Raw genomic sequence first — 18,167 nt, 5'->3', positions numbered from 1 at the left:
ATAAACTCTCACCACCATAAACTCTCACCACCATAAACTCTCACCACGTGCACAGAAAGGAATTAACAATTAACTTGAAACTTCTTGATGACACATTTAAATATAAATACTGATGACTGGGGATTCCTTCCTATTGCTGACTGTATCTCAGTGCAAGATTAAGAGAGGGCATTATTGTTAGAGTGGCAAGATTCCAAATGGCAGTGCTAGCATTAAATCAGCCTTAGACATTGTTGTGAAGTTGTGTAGAGTGATTGGTGCTTTTAAGAGATAAAGTGCTTTTCTCAGCTTAGATTTTATATAGGAAGCAAAGTGTTTGCATGTAGCTGAAGATGTACAGCTAGTTCTGAAATGGAAACGTGTATCAATTGGATGTGTGATTGGAAACCTTAGGCTCATTATGATGTTTTGGCAACTAACTGGAATCAGCCAATTAATTTAAACCAAGGACTAAGTGATTGAAAGCCAATTGAATTTAAATCTGATGGTTTTGACAACCTTGGACCAATGCTATTGTAAGAAAGTTGATATGTCATCCATGGTATATAAGGAGAGGGTTTTTGAAAATCATTGTGACAGTGAACCACCATCTGAGAAATACACCTAGCTCTCACAACAAATCCCTAAATTCTCTAAGAAGGCACCGCCTTATCCATAAAAATTACCACGGCACTTGTAGCTAAGAGTCTTCACAGAGAAAACACCCCTGATAGCAGGATCAGCAGAAGAAAGGCGTTTATGACTTGAGAGACCGTGGAGAAGGCAGAGCATTCCGGAAGACACGTTCTGTGCGGACTTTGTGAAACTAAGTTTTATTTTTTTTTTCTTATTACTTCGCTTATATAAGTGGGATTTGTGTTTATGGGAATGGCGTACCAGTAGAATTTTGTTCAGTTAGGGAATAGTTAGGGGGGAATTGATCGGTTTGTTTGTAGTTCTATTAATTTATTCACTGTTAGGGTTAAATAAATAAATTGTTACTTGCTATTTATAAAGAGAATACCAGGGATTTTCTTTCATTTAACCTCCCCTTCTCTGTAACAACATTGACTAACATCACAACCTGCCTACTGCACACAGTGCAAGTGCAGATTCCTCACAGTCTTAGCAAGATGTCTTTGGCATAGGTCAAGATAGAAATGAATGCGACATTATTTTGCTACCAAAATAGCATCAATAGCATGATAACTATGGATGCAATGAAACATAGTTTTGCAGCCAAAAAGAAGAAAAGAAGACAGGTCATACAGCCCCTCAAGCCTGCTGCACAATTCAGTAAGTTCATGACTGATCTTACCGTATCTTTTCTTTCTCTCAAGTCCTCAAATTGCTTGATTCCCTTAGAGTTCAAAAATCGATAAATTTCAGGTACTCTATGATTGAGGACCCACATACTTTCATGGTAGGAAATTTCAAAGATTCACAACCCTCTGATGAGATTACATCTCATTTCAGTCCTAAATAACCAACTTTATCCCAAGACAATGTTCCCTAATTCTAGACTGTCCAACCAAGGAAATGGTATGTGTGCATTTACCCTGTCAAACTCAGAATCTTTTATGTTTTAACAAGGTCCCCTCTCATTCTTCTAAGCACAATGTACTGAATTTCTCCTTGGCACAAGGCTAGTTAGACCGAAGGGTCTGTTTCCTTGCTGTATGACTCTCATACCTAGAATAAGTCCAATGAATCTTAATTGCAGTGTCAATACGGTGTGGAGCTGGAGGAACACAGCAGGTCAGGCAGCGTCAGAGGAGCAGGGAAGTCCTGATGAAGGGTGTAAACTCGAAACTTCGACTTTCCTGCTCCTCTGATCCTGCCTGACCTGCTGTGTTCCTCCAGCTCCACACTATTGACTCAGACTCCAGCATCTGTAGTTCTTGCTATCTCTGAATCTTAATTGCACTTGCTCTCAGGCAAGTACATTCTTCCTTTGGTAGAATGAGTAAATTCTTTGCTTCCAGCCGAGATCAATGCTGAAAGAAACCAGACTACAAAGATGTAGCCTCAACTACATGCTCCATTTAAGCATAACCCTGCCATCCGTCCCCTCCTCCCCACTGACAATGCAGAAGCAGAGTCTACACATATGTTTTTCCATAACTGTCCTGCTGTAAAGGCTCGCTAATTTGTTGCAGCACTCGTGTAGATAGTAATACCATGAATATGTCTCATAAACATGCTGCTCTATGAGCAGTTAGGAAACAAGAACCATGTGCTTTATTGGGCTTTTTATATGATTCAAAGAAAAATGTAAAATTGTGCATAAGCCTTATACCATGCCGAATGGTAACAAATTGCTATGGAATTACAAATGCAGTATCCATGAAATCAGAAAATGAATCTTTGTACAACCACTGTGTGTCATCATTATGTTCTATTTGTTTGTTTAATGAACATAGAAAATTCATCTGTAACAGAAATTATATAAGTTTTATCTGTTTCTAACTAGGTTTCCAGATGAGTTATAAAAGGAAAGTAAAGCCATTAATTTTCTGATACTCTTTTTTTTAGTGGGCACATAAAGCCATGGCTATGATTTTATTGGTACAATCTTTGGTTCCAGCATTAGTCATGTTGTGATATGTGAAGCACTTCCATTTACAATTTTGCTGCCAAGAGTTGTCCATGAATAGCTAAAAAATCAGACTGAGAATTTCAGAATTGGTGAAGCAAATAATTAATCATAAAAATGTAACATTTAAGGAAGATGGGCTCAATCCAATGGAATGTTGTTGAGGGAATTTAATAATTTGATTTGTGTAGATTTATATGAATTATTTGGAACCAGTTTGACTGCCTTTTTATTTCTTTAGGCCCTCAATTGTGGAATAATGATACTGTTACAGAGTTTGTTGTCCAAGGTCTGAATTAATGACCCAGAGACTGTATGAGATCCTGCCGTAACAGGGGAAATTAAGAAGAAACTCATGTAATTAGTTTTCTAAACTAGCAACTTCTGCTGAAGCATGGTGTCCTGTCTCCAAGAAGTTATGGTCTGTCAGAGGGTCAGCATTGTTCAGTCGTACTTGCCATCTGGAACATGACTGGCAGTGTAGTGTTGGTTGCAGAATGGATGTTCCCAATAACTGGGGAGTCCAGATCAGGGGTCACTGTCTAAAGATACAGGCAGAGGTTGCCAGTTAAGAGACAACTCTTTACTTGAACCATATAAAGTGCCCCTTTTAGTTTCCAGGGCCAGCAGAGGTGGATTTACCTCTGTATTTCTGGGAACTGGATAGGGCCAAAACCTCAATGGTAAATCTCAGCAATAGATTGGTGTTTTTGTTCTTTGTCTTATGAAAAGTGTTGCTGACCTCTGAAGGTGCTGAAACTATTCTTTCGAGGCCATTTAATTAAAATGAGAAATATCTTCCTCCTAAGAGTGGCAGCATAGTGGCTCAGTGGTTAGCACTGTTGCCTCACAGTGCCAGTGACTGAGTTTAATTCCAACGTGGGGTAACTCTCTGTGGGGAGTTTGCACATTCTCCCTGTGTCTGTGTGGGTTTCCTCTGGATGTTCCGGTTTCCCCTCTCAGTCCAAAGATCTGCTGGCTAGGTGGATTGACCATATTAAATTGTCCAGGGATGTGTAGGTTAGGTGCATTAGCCATCAGTAATGCAGGGTTACATGGATAGGGTTGGATGGATGAGTCTGGTGGGATGCTCTTCGGAGAGTTAGTGTGGACTTTTGGGCCGAATGGCCTGTTTCCACACTGTAGGGATTCTAAATTTCCTTCCATAGAATGTGGGTGAAACCAAAATATTGCATGTTTTCAGGAAAGAGTTAGATGTAATTCTTGGGGCGAGAGAGATTAATGGTTTGGAGAAAAAAGTGGGAACAGGGTACTGAGTTGGATGATCAGCCATGATCATGTTGAATAGAGGGTAGATCAGGCTGAAAGGGCTGATTGACCTACTCCTGCTTCTCTTTTTCATGTTTCTGTGCTTTCTATTTTTGGACTCACTGGCCTCATTCAGGCAGACCCTCACAGGGAAGGTTGGTTGGGTGGCCGTCAGGAGACTTTTAAATAGTGGTAGCTCTTGCTACTGTTTGGACCTTCATCTACCTGAACCCGCAGGATATAGCCATCTCACTACATGGCAAGGCCATGACTCCCTCCTGACCATGCATTTTCTACTTTATAGCCTTGATTGACCCAAGTGGGAGTGGGCCAGCTTCAAACTACTCACTTATTATTTGCCAGGGATGCTTGAAACCAAATGGAACTGGGGAACAGGTGATGGTCATATGTTAACTGAGGGTAATTGGATGAGAATTTGACTGGGTGTATATGGAGATTAAGTAAATAGTCGGGTTAGAGTTGATGTATATGTCAATTGGAATAAATCTCTGACCAAAAAAGCTTATGCTTAGACTCCGTCTAAGTAACGTTTTAACTTTGGATGCTTATTATCAAACTCTGGTAAAATAGCATGGTGCCTAGAAGATGACAGCATGACACCCCAAACATCCCTCTCAATTTTATCAGAGACAGTAGGAATTGCAGATGCTGGAGAATCTGAGATAACAAGGTGTAGAGCTGGATGAACACAGCAGGCCAAGCAGCATCACAGGAGCAGGAAGGTTCTCCCTGTCAGTCAACACATTTTGAGAGTGGGATTGGGTCATAAGATTCTGATATATGTTACTCATATCAAATGCAGTGCAAATACTGAAAAGTTGTTAGATTTTGCTGTTTCATGGGCACAGTTATCTAATAAAGGCATTGAATTGTTTCTAAGCAATTTTCAGATAATTTATTCAGTCTGATAAGAAGGAGTAGTTTAGATAAGGATGCATTGTTTAATTTGACAATGAAAGGAAATATGCAACCTATAACAGATAAGAATACTTCACTAATACCAAAGGTGTCTTGTACAATGGACAATCAGAGGTGGTTGACCTGTACAGTTTGGAACGCTATGATGTTCATACTTGATATTTTGCGATCTTTAGTGGTAGTCCTTGGTGCTAACAGTCTTTGTTCTTACCTCAAACGCCTAGTCTTTTCTCAAGAAGGTGATACCTTGTTGCCCTGCATCCTGCCTCCCTCACAAACATACTTCCCACTTGCCCCTGTAGATATACCTTATTTTGGAGCTGGCAAACGATGCTGTATAAACCACCTGTCTGAACCATTTCAGCCAATGATCCGGGCAGCTACTCATGATGCTGGGATGACCATTGTCCCCTTACCAGTCTTCATCTGAAGGTTAGATTTCTATTCTTTCTAAGAACCAAAGCTTCTTATTTTCCCAAATAATACCTTGACAATCAGAAGTAGCGCCAGATAAATTGTTGATGTCAGTTCAGTGGAGCATTGTGACCTTGTGATCCTGATGATTCTTTCCTTTTGTTTTCATATGCTAGAAATTTGTAAAGCTAGTCACTGGAATAACAGCAGTTAAACGAAATCGCTTATTACACAGAAAATACTAGGAAAGTTCAGTTTTAAAGAGATCCTGATTTCTGACACCGCTAATGTTCAAAGTGGGGAAGTATATCTACAAATAATTATATTGGGTGAAAGTAAGTTTCATAATGAGGAGATAAACAAGACCAAATGAATTTTCTGTTTGGGACTTTTCTATATCCAAAATTGTTGCAAGGTATTCTTTATGTTGAAGGGAATTCTTATTGTTGTTGATGTAAAATAAATTTGGCGTCACTCTATGTTGCTATGCAATAGCATTTGAGAACCATTTATGTGCTTCCAAAGTTTTGCCTGAATGGGGATGAGCAGTTTTGATATTTTCATGGGATAAAGGGGAAAGGAGTATTATGCAAAAATATAAAGTATTTGCTGTCCTGAACACACTTCCAGTGCACCACCCCATAGACCTATTGGAGTGGAATTTGCAGCTGTAATGATAGTGAAGCTGTCAACGTTCACCATTATTACCTGATGAAACTGTAGCAACTTCTGGCATTCTCAAATGCCAGGTGAATGTGGGAATCCTGGACTTGCTTTCAGTGCTTCCCTGCTCCTCTGTAAGGTACATTGACGATGTTCCGCCACAGATGTAAATTTTCAGAAATCAATTAATTGATGAGAATATTACCCTTTAGATATTTTTAATCAACCTGTTCAGATATGTTATGACATACTGTGGAGTAGGTGGAACTTGAACTCAGGCCTTCTGCCTCAGATGTAGGGACATTGCCATTCCACCACAAGAATCCTTCGAGCATTTCCATTTGCACTGTAATAATCCCATTAGAAAGCCCCTAAAACATTGCATCTTATTAATGACATATATCTGGGTTTTTAATTACAAGAACTACAGAATGCCTTATTGGGCCTGGAAAATGAATTTGTCACTCTTTCTTGTTAATTTTTTCCATTATAATTATTCAATATCATTTAATATTTCAGCATGTAATGTTTTTACCTCTATTTATTTTACACTATATAAAATTCATAAAAAATGAAGGATAATTAGTGTATCTTATTTCTTGGCTTGCTGCCTATGAGAATTCTTCAATCAAATTGATTGCTTATTCTGCTTGATAACATCATTGTTACAGGAGAGCCCCTTGAATTGACAGCAGATTGAAATTAATTTGGGGGAAAATTCACTCTACTAAGGTTGCTAGATTTTCTAAGGCAACTTTCCTCAGGCACCATTACTGTTCTGCTAACTGCAAAGTCCAGGCTATTATGCAGAGGGCCAGATAGATGAAAGTGTCATCCAGATTCAAGAGTGAAGCTCATTAGAAAGTTAGTTAGACTGGAATTTTTTTCTGTTACCCTGAGATTAAGTAGTGTAATATTAGCTCCAATGCTATGATAATGACAGATGCCACATTTCATTAGGAGAAAAATAGAAAATTCCAGTTGATTTGGTTCATAATGAAGGGGTCAACACTGTCAGCACGAACTAATATCATGATTAGACGAGTGATATGATATGGCATGGCAAGACTTGACCTTAGCTAGGAATGTTATTGTCATTTTGTTTCCAGCTTTTCTTGTTTTTTGTTAATTAGAATAATATTTATAATATGTTTCTATGTGAAAAATGTTAAACTATTTTTGAAGTAATGACATGCTTCGATAGATTAGCTTTTAAATTGTAATCGCCTATTTCTTAATAATGACCATCAGACCTATTTTAGTTTTAAAAAAAAAATCTCTTGCAAAATTACTAGAAGATCGGACACTGTGTTTGACCAGCTGAAATGTTTGCAAAACTGCAGGTACATCCCCTCAGAATTTTGTGTTTGAATCAATCGTTGATCGTCAAATGGGATGCTTTTTTCCTGCTTGGTAAACCTTGCCTTTACTGCTGCGAATTACCTTCTAAATAGCTAGATAATAGCTAGAAATGTTAATAATGACAAAGTGAAAGTCTATTTTAATTGGTAAGTATATGAATACCTTAATGTTTCTTAGCTATGCCTTGATGAAAAATGTTCTGATATCACCATCATTAAGTTCCGTGACTATTGTAGATTTCTTGCAGTTCTGCATTATGTGCGGTTTTAATTGAAATTTGAGAAGTTTTTCTTTTAATTAAAATTCCAAGCTTTGTGATGAATGTAAGAATATCCCTTTTGTTTTGCAGTTCTAAGTTCTATTTTTACTTAAGTCTTGCTGGCCTCTACATTGTTGATCAAATTTAGTAAAAGACAGAAAATACAACTTTTAGCTCTGGCATTTCCTCTCTGTGGAGATTATGATGAAGAAATAGAGTTTACAAATGTGCTGTAATACGAGGAAAAAATACCTGAAATCTTTTACATGCTTATGGCTCATCTGAGTATTTGAAAGCTGATTGTTTGCCTGTTAAGACTTTGAAATGACAAATTCATACAGCAATCGATGGTTGTGAAGTCAAGTTGATAAGTAAATGCTTTATTTTTAGTGCTACATTTTTAGAAGCCACATTGGGAACTTTGAAGTTGTCATCACATTGATGAGACAAGTAAAGCATATAGATTTTTCTGTCCATGAATGTGGTGTTGCAATTTTTAGCAGGAGTACTTCATTGAAGCAACAGGAAAAGATGCCAGACCAAGAGTGCAAAGTGCTTAGGAAACACATAGCTCACATCCAAAATAATGGGGTGCTGCAAGAGCTTCAGTATCTGCAATAGCGGATGAGGAGGCTCAAGCTGACGAGGGATTCTGTAACTGAAATTGGCCTTGTGACAAACAAAGACCTACAGGAACAGTCAACCATCTGCAATGTATTAACAGTGGCAACAAAGTTTGTCACTTCCCTGCGTTTTTATTTAAATTGATAAAACTCCTAAAGGGGACTTTCTGGACCCGTTACTTAGTTTGCCTTTTGGACATTTGATGATTTCTATCTTGCACAGCTGTAAAATAATGATAAACTCTCAATATGAATTAATTTTATGCAATTATGCAATGCAAGTACTTGCATGAACACAATAAACAAAAAACTGTGTTTGGCCCTTAGGTGCTGGAACTTAGTTTCTTGTATGTGCCCTACCAAATGATTTCTAATTGAAAGAGCAATGTGGGTGGATGGATGTATAGCCAAGGGACAGTTAGGAGGAAATGCAGATGACCTGTATATCTGTGTATTATTGAGAGGGTGCTACATTTTTAGAAGTGTCAACTTTTGCATGAAAATTGGAGCTCAATACCTGTCAATCTGCCGACTGGACATAAAAGATCACATGGTATTATTCCAAAGATATGCAGAGGAGTTCTTCCTAGTGTCCAGAAAAAAAAATCCCTTGACTAATATCTGCTCAATTTTTAATGGATGTTTATGGGAGCTTTTTGTGGCTTCTGTATGTCCTACATTACAACAATGATTGTGCTTCAAAAATGGTTAATTGGATGTAAAGTGATAAGAAGACAACAAGTTTTCTATCTTCTTAGACCTTAACCTCAAATGTAGTTTCCCACATCCAGATCTATTGTCAAAAATTCCTCCTTCCAACCTCTAAAACATGACCTGTGGCTGCCCTCTGTTTCTGCCTGTCCCACTTCTTTAATCTCACTTCCCACCATTAATAGCTTAATTCAGGTTTGTATCACCCTGTAGTTGGAAATCTCCACTGTTGCCTTTGACTGCCTTCCTCTACCTATTAGGCCATACCTACAGGACAGTTAGCCTGATGTCAGCCACGGGAGTACAGCAGAATCTGTTGTTAAGTAGTAATGTGGCGCTTTGAAAAAAATAATATAATTATGCTGAGACACTATGGTTTAACAAGAGGGAAATTATGAATGATAGATCTATTAGCCATCCTTAAGGGTGTAACTAGCAGTGTAAATAAAAGAAAATCAGCAGATATATAACTTGGATTTTCAAAGACATTCAACAAGGCACCACAAGACAAGGTCTTTATCCATTTACATTGATAAAAGATTCATTAAAGTACAGAAAACAGTGCGAATGTATAGGTCATCTTCAGATTAGCAGACTCTCATCAGTGGATTGCAAAGAGGATCTGTGTGAGGCCTGACTTCAGAGACAGTATGTTCCTGTTATTATGAAGGGCAAGGCTCTGGTAGATGTAGGGAATGCTGGATGACTAGAGAAATTGAGGCTTTGGTCAAAAAAGGCCTATGTCAGGTATAGACAGCTGGGATTGAGTGAACCCCTTTAAAGGGTTTTAGGGTAGTCAGAGTATACTTAAGAAGGAAATCAGGAGGGCAAAAAGGGGATATGAGATAGCTTTGGCAAATAGAATTAAGGAAAATCCAAAGAGATTCTACAAATTCATTAAGGTAAAAGAGTAACTACGGAGAGAATAGGGCCCCCTAAAGACCAATCTGGCCATCTTTGTGTGGAAACACAGAAGACGAGAGAGATACTAAACACATATTTTGCGTCAATATTTACTGTGGAGAGTGACATGGAAGCTAGGGAACTTGGAGAAACAAATAGTGATGTATTGAAAAGAGTTCATATTACAGAAGAGGAGGTGCTGGAGATCTTAAAATGAATAAGAGTAGATAAATTCCCGGGACCTGATCAGGTGTTTCCCAAAACTTTGTAGGAAGTTAAGGAAGCGATTGCTGGGCCCCTTGCTTAGATATTTGTATCATAGATAGCTAGGGCTGAGATGCCGGAAGATTGGAGGTTGGCTAATGTGGTGCCATTATTTAAGAAAGGCTGTAAGGAAAAGCCAGAGTACCATAGACTAGTGAGTCTTCCATCAGATTTATATGCATTTGGAAAGGCAAGAACTGATTAGGGATAGTTAGCATGGCTTTGTGCATGGGAAATTGTGTCTTACTAACATGATCGAGTTTTTTGAAGAGGTGACAAATAATATTGATATTGGTGGACGTTATCTATATGGAACAGCAAAGCGTACAACATGGTCCTACATGGTAGACTGGTCAGTGAAGTTACATCATTTGGGATCCAGGGGGAGCTAGGCAATTGGATACAAAATTGTCTTGAAGGTAGGAGACAGAGAGTGGTGGTGGAGGAGGATTGTTTTTCGGACTGGAGGCCTGTGACCAGTGGTGTGCCACAAAGATCGGTGCTGGGTCCACTGCATTTTCAACATTTACACAAATGATTTGGATGCGAATATAGGAGGTATAGTTAGTAAGTTTGCAGACGACACCAATATAGATTGTGTGGTGGACAATGAAGAACATTATCTCAGAGTACAACAGGACCTTGATCAGATGGGCCGAAGAGTGGCAAATGGAGTTTAATTTAGATAAATGTGAGGTGTTGCATTTTGGTAAGGCAAATTAGGGCAGGACTTATACAGGGAAGAAGGCATTTAACGCACCTTTCATTGGTCATAACATTGAGTTCTTGAAGTTGGCGGTCATATTGTGTCTGTACAGGACATTAGCGAGGCCACTTTAGAATACTGCGTACAATTTTTGTCACCCTTCTACAGGAATGATGACTTTAAAATTGAGAGGCTGCAGAAAAGATTTACAAGGATGTTGCCGGAACTGGACGGTTTGAGCTATAGGGAAAGACCAAATAGGCTGGGGCTTTTTTCCCTGGAGTGTTGGAGAATGAGGGGTGACCTTATAGAGGTTTATAAAATTATGAGGCATGTGGATAGTGTGAATAGCCAAGGTCTTTTTCCTAGAGTGGGGGAGTCCAAAACTAGGTTTAAGGTGAGAGGGGCAAGATTTAAAAAGGACCTAAGGGGTAACTTTTTCATGCAGAGGGTGGTGCATGTATGGAATGAACTGCCAGAGGAAGTCGTGGAGGCAGGTAAAATTACAACATTTAAAAGGCATCTGGTTGGGTATATGAATAGGAAAGGTTTGGAGGGATATGGACCAAATACTGGCAAATGGGTCTAGGTCAGATTGGGATATCTGGTTGGCACGGATGAGTTGGACCAGAGGGTCAGTTGCTGAGCTGTATGGTGACCTCAGTTATATAAAATCTATGTTAATGACTTAGATGATGTACAGAGTATAATACATCCATTTGTACCGATGATATAAATCTAGGTCAATAGATAAGCTGTGAGGTAATTAGACAAATTTTGCAAAGCGTTTTGGATGGATTAACAAGTTGTCAAGAAGATGCCAGATGAACTGTATTGTAGTATATAAAGTATTCATTTTGATAAGAAGAGTAGAAAAACTGAATACCAACATTTAGTAATTTCTTGCCACTTGAAAATTATTCTGAGCAATTTGGGTGTCTATTTACTACAAACACAAAGTTAACATGTAGGTATAGCAAATATAGAAAGTTATATTTCGGCCTTCATTGCAAGAGAATATCATACTGCAGTTGTACAGAGTTGTGGTGAAGCAACACTTAGAGTTCAGAAGCACTTTTGATTTCTGTACCTAAGAAAGAATATACTTGCCTTAAAAGAGTGCAATGAAAGTTCACTCAATTGATTCCTGGGATGAAAGGATTATGCAATGAGGAGTGAATGTATGGAATGACACAATGCTGTCTGGAATTCAAAATAATGAGATGATCTCATTAAAATATTTAAGACTTGAAGAGACCTTGACAGGTAAATGTTGGTGTGTGTTTCTAGAGTGTCTAGAACTTGGGGGCATTGTCTCTGGGAAAGTGGACAACCATATGGACTATGATGAAACGAAACTCTTTCCCAGAAGGGAGAATAAAACAGAAATTTATTGTATTTTTACATGAAAAATACAGTGAAAAGTCGTATAAGTTGCCACACCATGGTGTCTATTAATGACAGAAGTCGTACATAATAATAAGAGGAAGTAAAATTAAGACAAAGTTAATCCAGTTCATTTAACAGCTCCTGGGCTCGGAGAAAGCTGATTAAGGAATGATGGAATATCCTGAAGGCACAGCTGAGACTGCCATTCCAGGACGAGACTGCCACGCTCGGCTGCTGGAAACCACCTCAACGCTGGGCCAGGAAGAGCCTCCTGTTCCCCATCCAATGCTGCCACCGATCCACCTTCCATCCCTTTTGCCGATGCTTCTGCTCCATCAGGTGTCCAGGCCTAGCTGTGGACCTGGAGCTTCAGCCCAGCCTGCAATTCCAGGGCGGGCAAGTCAGCCCAGGACCTGCTCCTCGCTCAACAGAAGACCCTGGGGTGGGGTGGAGTGGAGCCATGTCTGGCCCATCATGGCATTGTTGCTGCTGCAATAGGAGGCCTCCTCCATCACTCACCACCATCCAGGCTTTAAAGAAAAGAAAATGAAGAAAAAAAAGAAAAGAAAAAGAGCAAAAGTAAAAAGAAGAAAAAAAGAATGAAAGCTGACAGGAGTGGATGAGTCCCGGGCTCAGCTCCCCTACTCCGCCACCATCTTGAACAAAGTGGATTGGAGGTTGGATCATTGAATTTACTCAAGGCTGAGCAGAAAGGCAAGTGAAGGTGAGACCACAGTTAGATCTGCCATGATCTTACCGAATGACAGAGCAGACTTGAAGGGTCAAGTGGCCTATTCCTTGTCCTAAGCCCTATGTTTCAATGTTCAAAAACTTGTCTACACTCTGAAGCACTATAGCATAGCCTGTCACCACCTCCCTTGCTTTCAAAAATATCTGAAATATTTTTCTCTCATCATATTATTACTGCCTCCTAGCCACTCTGTCCTCTTTAACTTAGTAACTTGGTGTCCACTGCCCTAAACAGTCCTCTGAAAATTCTCTCTGTACCTATCGAATATAGTGCTAGGTATCAAGGAGTGCCAACCATTTTTTACTTTGAGACACCATAAGAAGGGCACGTGTAAGGTTTAGGAATTGAAGACAGGCAGAGTCCTCAAATGATGCAAAGATAGCGGGAAAGAACTTAAGCAAGGAATTAGGAGGGCTAAAAGATGCCATGAAATGTCTTTGGCAAACAGAATTAAGGAAAATCCTTCCATGTTTTGTACATACATAAGAAGCAGGAGGGTAGCTAGGGAAAGGGTAGGTCCACTCAAGGACAAAGGAAGGAATTTATGCGTGGAGCCAGATTAAGTGGGTGAGGCGTTAATGAATACTTTGCATCAGTATTCACAAAGAGAACAACATGGTGGATGGTGAGCCCCAGGAGGGGTATGTTGATATTCTAGGGAATGTCAGTATTAAAAAGGAGAACATGTTGGGTGTTCTGAAAAACATATGATAGACAAGTCCCCAGGATCTATCCCAAAAGGACAGGGAGGTGAGGGGATTGCAGGGGCCTTGTATAAAATCTCTGTATTCTCTTTAATCGCAGGAGAGTCCCCAGAGGACTGGAGAATTGCTAATGTTGTTCTTTCATCTCCCAAAGTGCAGCACCTCACACTTGCCCAGATTAAACTCCATCTGCCATTTTTCCTCCCATATCTGCAACTGATCCATATCCCTCTGTATCCTTTGACAACCTTCTACATTATCCACAACTTTACTGACCTTTATGTTGTCTGCACATTTACTAACCCACCTATCTACATTTTCATCCAAGGCATTTATCTATATATCACAGACAGCAGAGGTCCCAGTATGGATCCCTGTGAAACGCCACTAGTCATGGACCTCTAGCCAGAAAAACACCCTTCCACCACTACCCTCAGTCTTCTATGGGCAAGCCAATTCTAAATCCAAGTGGCGAGGTTGCCATGGATCCCATGCATCTTCATCTTCTGGATGAGGGGCCTTTTCAAAAGCCTTACTAAAAACCATGTTGACAACATCTTGACAGCTGTACTGTCAGGAAATTAATCATAGAATCCCTACAATATGGAGCAGACCATTCAGCCCATTGAGTCCACATCGAGCCTCCGAACAGCATCATACCAGACTCCATCACCCCACCCTAACCCTGTAACCCTGCATTTCCTATGGTTAATCCACCTAGCCTGTACATCCCTGGATACTATGGGAAATTTAGCATGGCTACTCCACCTAACCTGCACATCTTTGGATTGTTAATGTTCACCAATTCAACAAAATTAACATAAAACAGTGATTAAGAAATGGCACTGAATAGTGACAAATCCATAGGCCAGATGATTTCTATCCCAGGACTTCAAAAGAAGTAGATGGGAACACTGTGGAAGCCCTAACTATAATCTTCCATCTGCAACTGCTGCTTTAGTTTGGAAGATTATGTATATAAGAAAGGTGAAAGAGTGAAGCCAGAGATTATAGACAAGTTGGCATAACATCTGTTGTTAGGAAATTACTTGTCCATAATTATGGCTAGAGTGACTGAACACCTTGAGAATTTTCAGCTGATCAGTTAGTACCAATATGATTTGCGGAGTATTGATCATGTTTGATGAACCTGACTGAATTTTTTTTGTGCAGAGGACTACAGCATAAAACAAACAGGAATATCTTTGATGTTATTTTCCAGATTTCCTGAAGGGAGCTTAGTCCCCATAACAAATTGTTATTAACTAAGGTTGAGTCACATGGAAGTGAAAGCAAATTATTGACCTAGTTAGGAAATTGGGGAGGTGATAAAATAAGGAGAACGGTTGGATAAACTAGTTTACAAAAGGGAATGAATTTTCATGGTCAAATCACAACACTGACATTACGATTATTGACAAAACATTGGATGATGGTGATTAGACAATGATAAACATTTAAAGAGCGCATGGGGGAACTGCATTAATTGTTCATTCCTGTCTGGCACAAAAATAAAATGGGAAACGTGGCCTTACTATAGTTAACAAGACAAATTAGCGAATGTGTTAGATCCAAAGAAGGAGTGTACAAATTGGGCAAAAAAGCAGCAGACCTGAGGATAGGAAGTGGTTTAGATTTCAGCAAAGGAGGTCAAAGGGATTGATAAGGGGGGAAAACCGAGCATGAGAATAAGCTTGCGGAGAACATACGAGCTGAAAGATTCAATAGATGTATGAAGAGAAAAAGATAAGTGAAGACAGAAACAGGGCAAGTTATAAAGGGGAACAAAGAGATGCCAGAACAATTAAATACATATTTTGGTTCTGAGGATGACACAACTGACATACCAAAAATGTTGGGGTACCTAGGGTCTTGTAGGAGGGAAGGAAGGAAATCAGCATTAACAGGGAAGTGGTGTTGGTGAGATAGTTGGGATTAAAGGTCAATAAATTAGGTGAGGTGACAGCCTAGTGATGGTACCGCTGAACTGTTAAGATAGAGACTTGGGTAATGTCCTGAGGACCCGTGTTCAAATCCTGCCATGGCAGATGGTGAAGTTTGAACTCAATGAAAAAATCTGAAAATAGGAGTCTAATGATGACCATGAATTTGTTGTCAATTGTTGGAAAAAACGATCTGATTCACCAAAAATGACCTTGAGGGAAAGAAACGACCACCTTCATCTGGTCTGGCCTACATGTGACCCACAACAATGTTGTCTCTTAACTGCGCTCTGGGCAATTAGGGATGGGCAATAAATGCTGGCCTAGCCAGCGATGCCCTCATCCCGTGAATGAATTTTCAAAAAAAATTCCCAGGGACCAGGAATCTACATCCCAGAGTACTTAAAGAAGTGACCCTAGAAATGGTGGATGCACTGGTAGTCATCTTTCAAGATTCTGTAGACTCTGAAATAGTTTTTATGGATTGGAGGGTAACTAATGTAACTTCTGTTTAAAAAAGGAGGTAAAGAGAAAACGCGGAATCGTAGAGTCAGCCTGATATCTGTGGTAGGGAAATGCTGGAGTCCTTTATAAAAGATTTAAAAGCAAAGCACCTAGAAAACCATGATAGGATTGGACAAAGTCAGCATGGATTTATGAAAAGACAATCATGCTTGACAATTATAGAGTCACAGAGCTGTACAACATAGAAACAGACCCTTCAGACCAACCCATCCACACCGACCAGATATCCCAAATCAATCTAGTCCTATTTGCCAGCACTTGGCCCATATCCCTCCAATCCCTTCCTATTCATATACCCATCCAGATGCCTTTTAAATGTTGTCATTGTACCAGCCACCGCCACTTCCTCTGGCAGCTTATTCCATACACACACCAAACTCAGCATGAAAAAATTGCTACTTAGGCCCCTTTAAAATCTTTCCCCTCTCACCTCCTGGTTTTGTTCTCCACTATCCTGGGGAAAAGGCCTTGGCTATTCACCCCATCTACGCTTCTAATGATTTTATAAACTTCTGTAAGGTCCCCCCTCAGCCTCTGACACTCCAGGGAAAGTAGCCCCAGCCCATTTAGCCCCTCCCTATAGCTCAAACCCTCCAACACTGGCAACATCCTTGTAAATCTTCTCTGAACCCTTGCAAGTTTCACAACATCCATCCTATAGCTTGGAGACCAGAATTGAACGCAGTATTCCAAAAGTAGCCTAACCAATGCCCTGTACAGCTGCAATATGCCCTCCCAACTCCTATACTCAATGCACTGACCAAAAAAGGCAAGCTGCCAAACGCCTTCTTCACTATTCTGTTTACCTGCGACCATACTTTCAAGGAACTCTGCACCTGCATTCCAAAGTCTCTTTGTTCAGCAACATTCTGCAGGACCTTACTATTAAGTGTATAAGTCCTGCCTTGATTTGCCTTTCCAAAATGCAGCACTTCATATTTATCTAAATGTAACTCCATCTGCCACTCCCCCACCCACCAGAGTATCTGATCAAGGTCCCATTGTGCTCTGAGGTAACCTTCTTTACTGTCCACTACACCTCCAATTTTGATGTCATCTGCAGACTCACTAACCATACCTCCGATGTTCACGCCCAATTCGTTTGTATAAATGACAAAAAGCAGTGAACCCAACACCAATCCTTGTGGCACACCGCTGGTCACAGCTGTCCAGACTGAAAAGCAACCGTCCACCATCACCCTCTGTCTTCTACCTTTGAGCCAGTTCTGTATCCAAATGGCTAGTTCTCCCTGTATTCCACGTGATCTAACCTTGCTAACGGATCTACCATACGGAATCTTGTTGAATGCCTCACTGAAGTCCATTCAGATCACATCTATTGCTGTGCTTTCATCAATCCTCTTTGTTACTTCTTCGAAAAACTAAATTAAGTTAGTGAGACATGTGCAAAGCCATGTTGACTATCCCAAATCAGTCCTTGCCTTTCCAAATACATGTAAATCCTGTCCCTCGGGGTCCCCTCCATCAACTGGCTCATCACGGACATCAGGCTCACTGGTCTAGCATTTCCTGGCTTTTCCTTACCATGTTTCTTAAATAGTAACACCACATTAGGCAACTTAATCAACTTTTGAAAATTCTTGGCACATACCGTTAAAATTGGCCTTCCTCCAATTTAGTACTTTAACTTTTAGATCTGGTTTATCCTTTCCATCACTATTTTGAAACTAATAGAATTATGATCACTGGTCTCAAAGTGCTCCCCCACTGACACCTCGGTCACCTGCCCTATCTTATATCCAAGTGTAGGTCATGTTTGGCACCTTCTTTAGTAGGCGCATCCACATACTGAATCAGAAAGTTTTCTTGTACACGCTTAACAAATTCCTCTCCATCCGAGCCCTTAACAGTATGGCAGTCCCAGTCTCTGTTTGGAAAGTTAAAATCCCCTACCATTACCACCCCATTATTCTTATAGATGACTGAGATCTCCTTAAAAATTTGTTTCTCAATTTCCTGCTGACTGTTGGGTTCGAAAGTACAATCCCAACCAGGTGATCATCCCTTCCTTATGTCTCAGTTCCACCTAAATAACTTCCCTGGATGTACTCCCAGGAATATCTTCCCTTCATACAGCTGTAATGTTATCCCTAATCAAAAACTGATCTCCAACTATCTCGACTCCATTTTCTCCCCCTTGGTCCAG

General features: G+C 39.9%; 1 protein-coding gene across 1 annotated transcript in view; it reads left to right on the top strand.

Annotated features, from left to right (window-relative positions):
- LOC109926683 (ERI1 exoribonuclease 3) overlaps positions 1-5,215 on the top strand; it is a 204,221-nt gene extending 199,006 nt beyond the window's left edge. The window contains exon 9 of the mRNA XM_048602398.1: positions 5,086-5,215. Within this exon, the coding sequence (XP_048458355.1) occupies positions 5,086-5,213 (128 nt within the window). The 3' untranslated portion in view covers positions 5,214-5,215. The remainder of the gene's footprint in view (positions 1-5,085) is intronic.
- Positions 5,216-18,167: the final 12,952 nt, after the last annotated feature.

This window comes from Rhincodon typus, chromosome 10 (genome assembly GCF_021869965.1).
Source record: "Rhincodon typus isolate 14 chromosome 10, sRhiTyp1.1, whole genome shotgun sequence".
NCBI lineage: Eukaryota > Metazoa > Chordata > Chondrichthyes > Orectolobiformes > Rhincodontidae > Rhincodon > Rhincodon typus.
The sequence above is the reverse complement of the archived record's forward strand: the minus strand, read 5'-3'. Positions and strand labels throughout refer to the sequence as shown.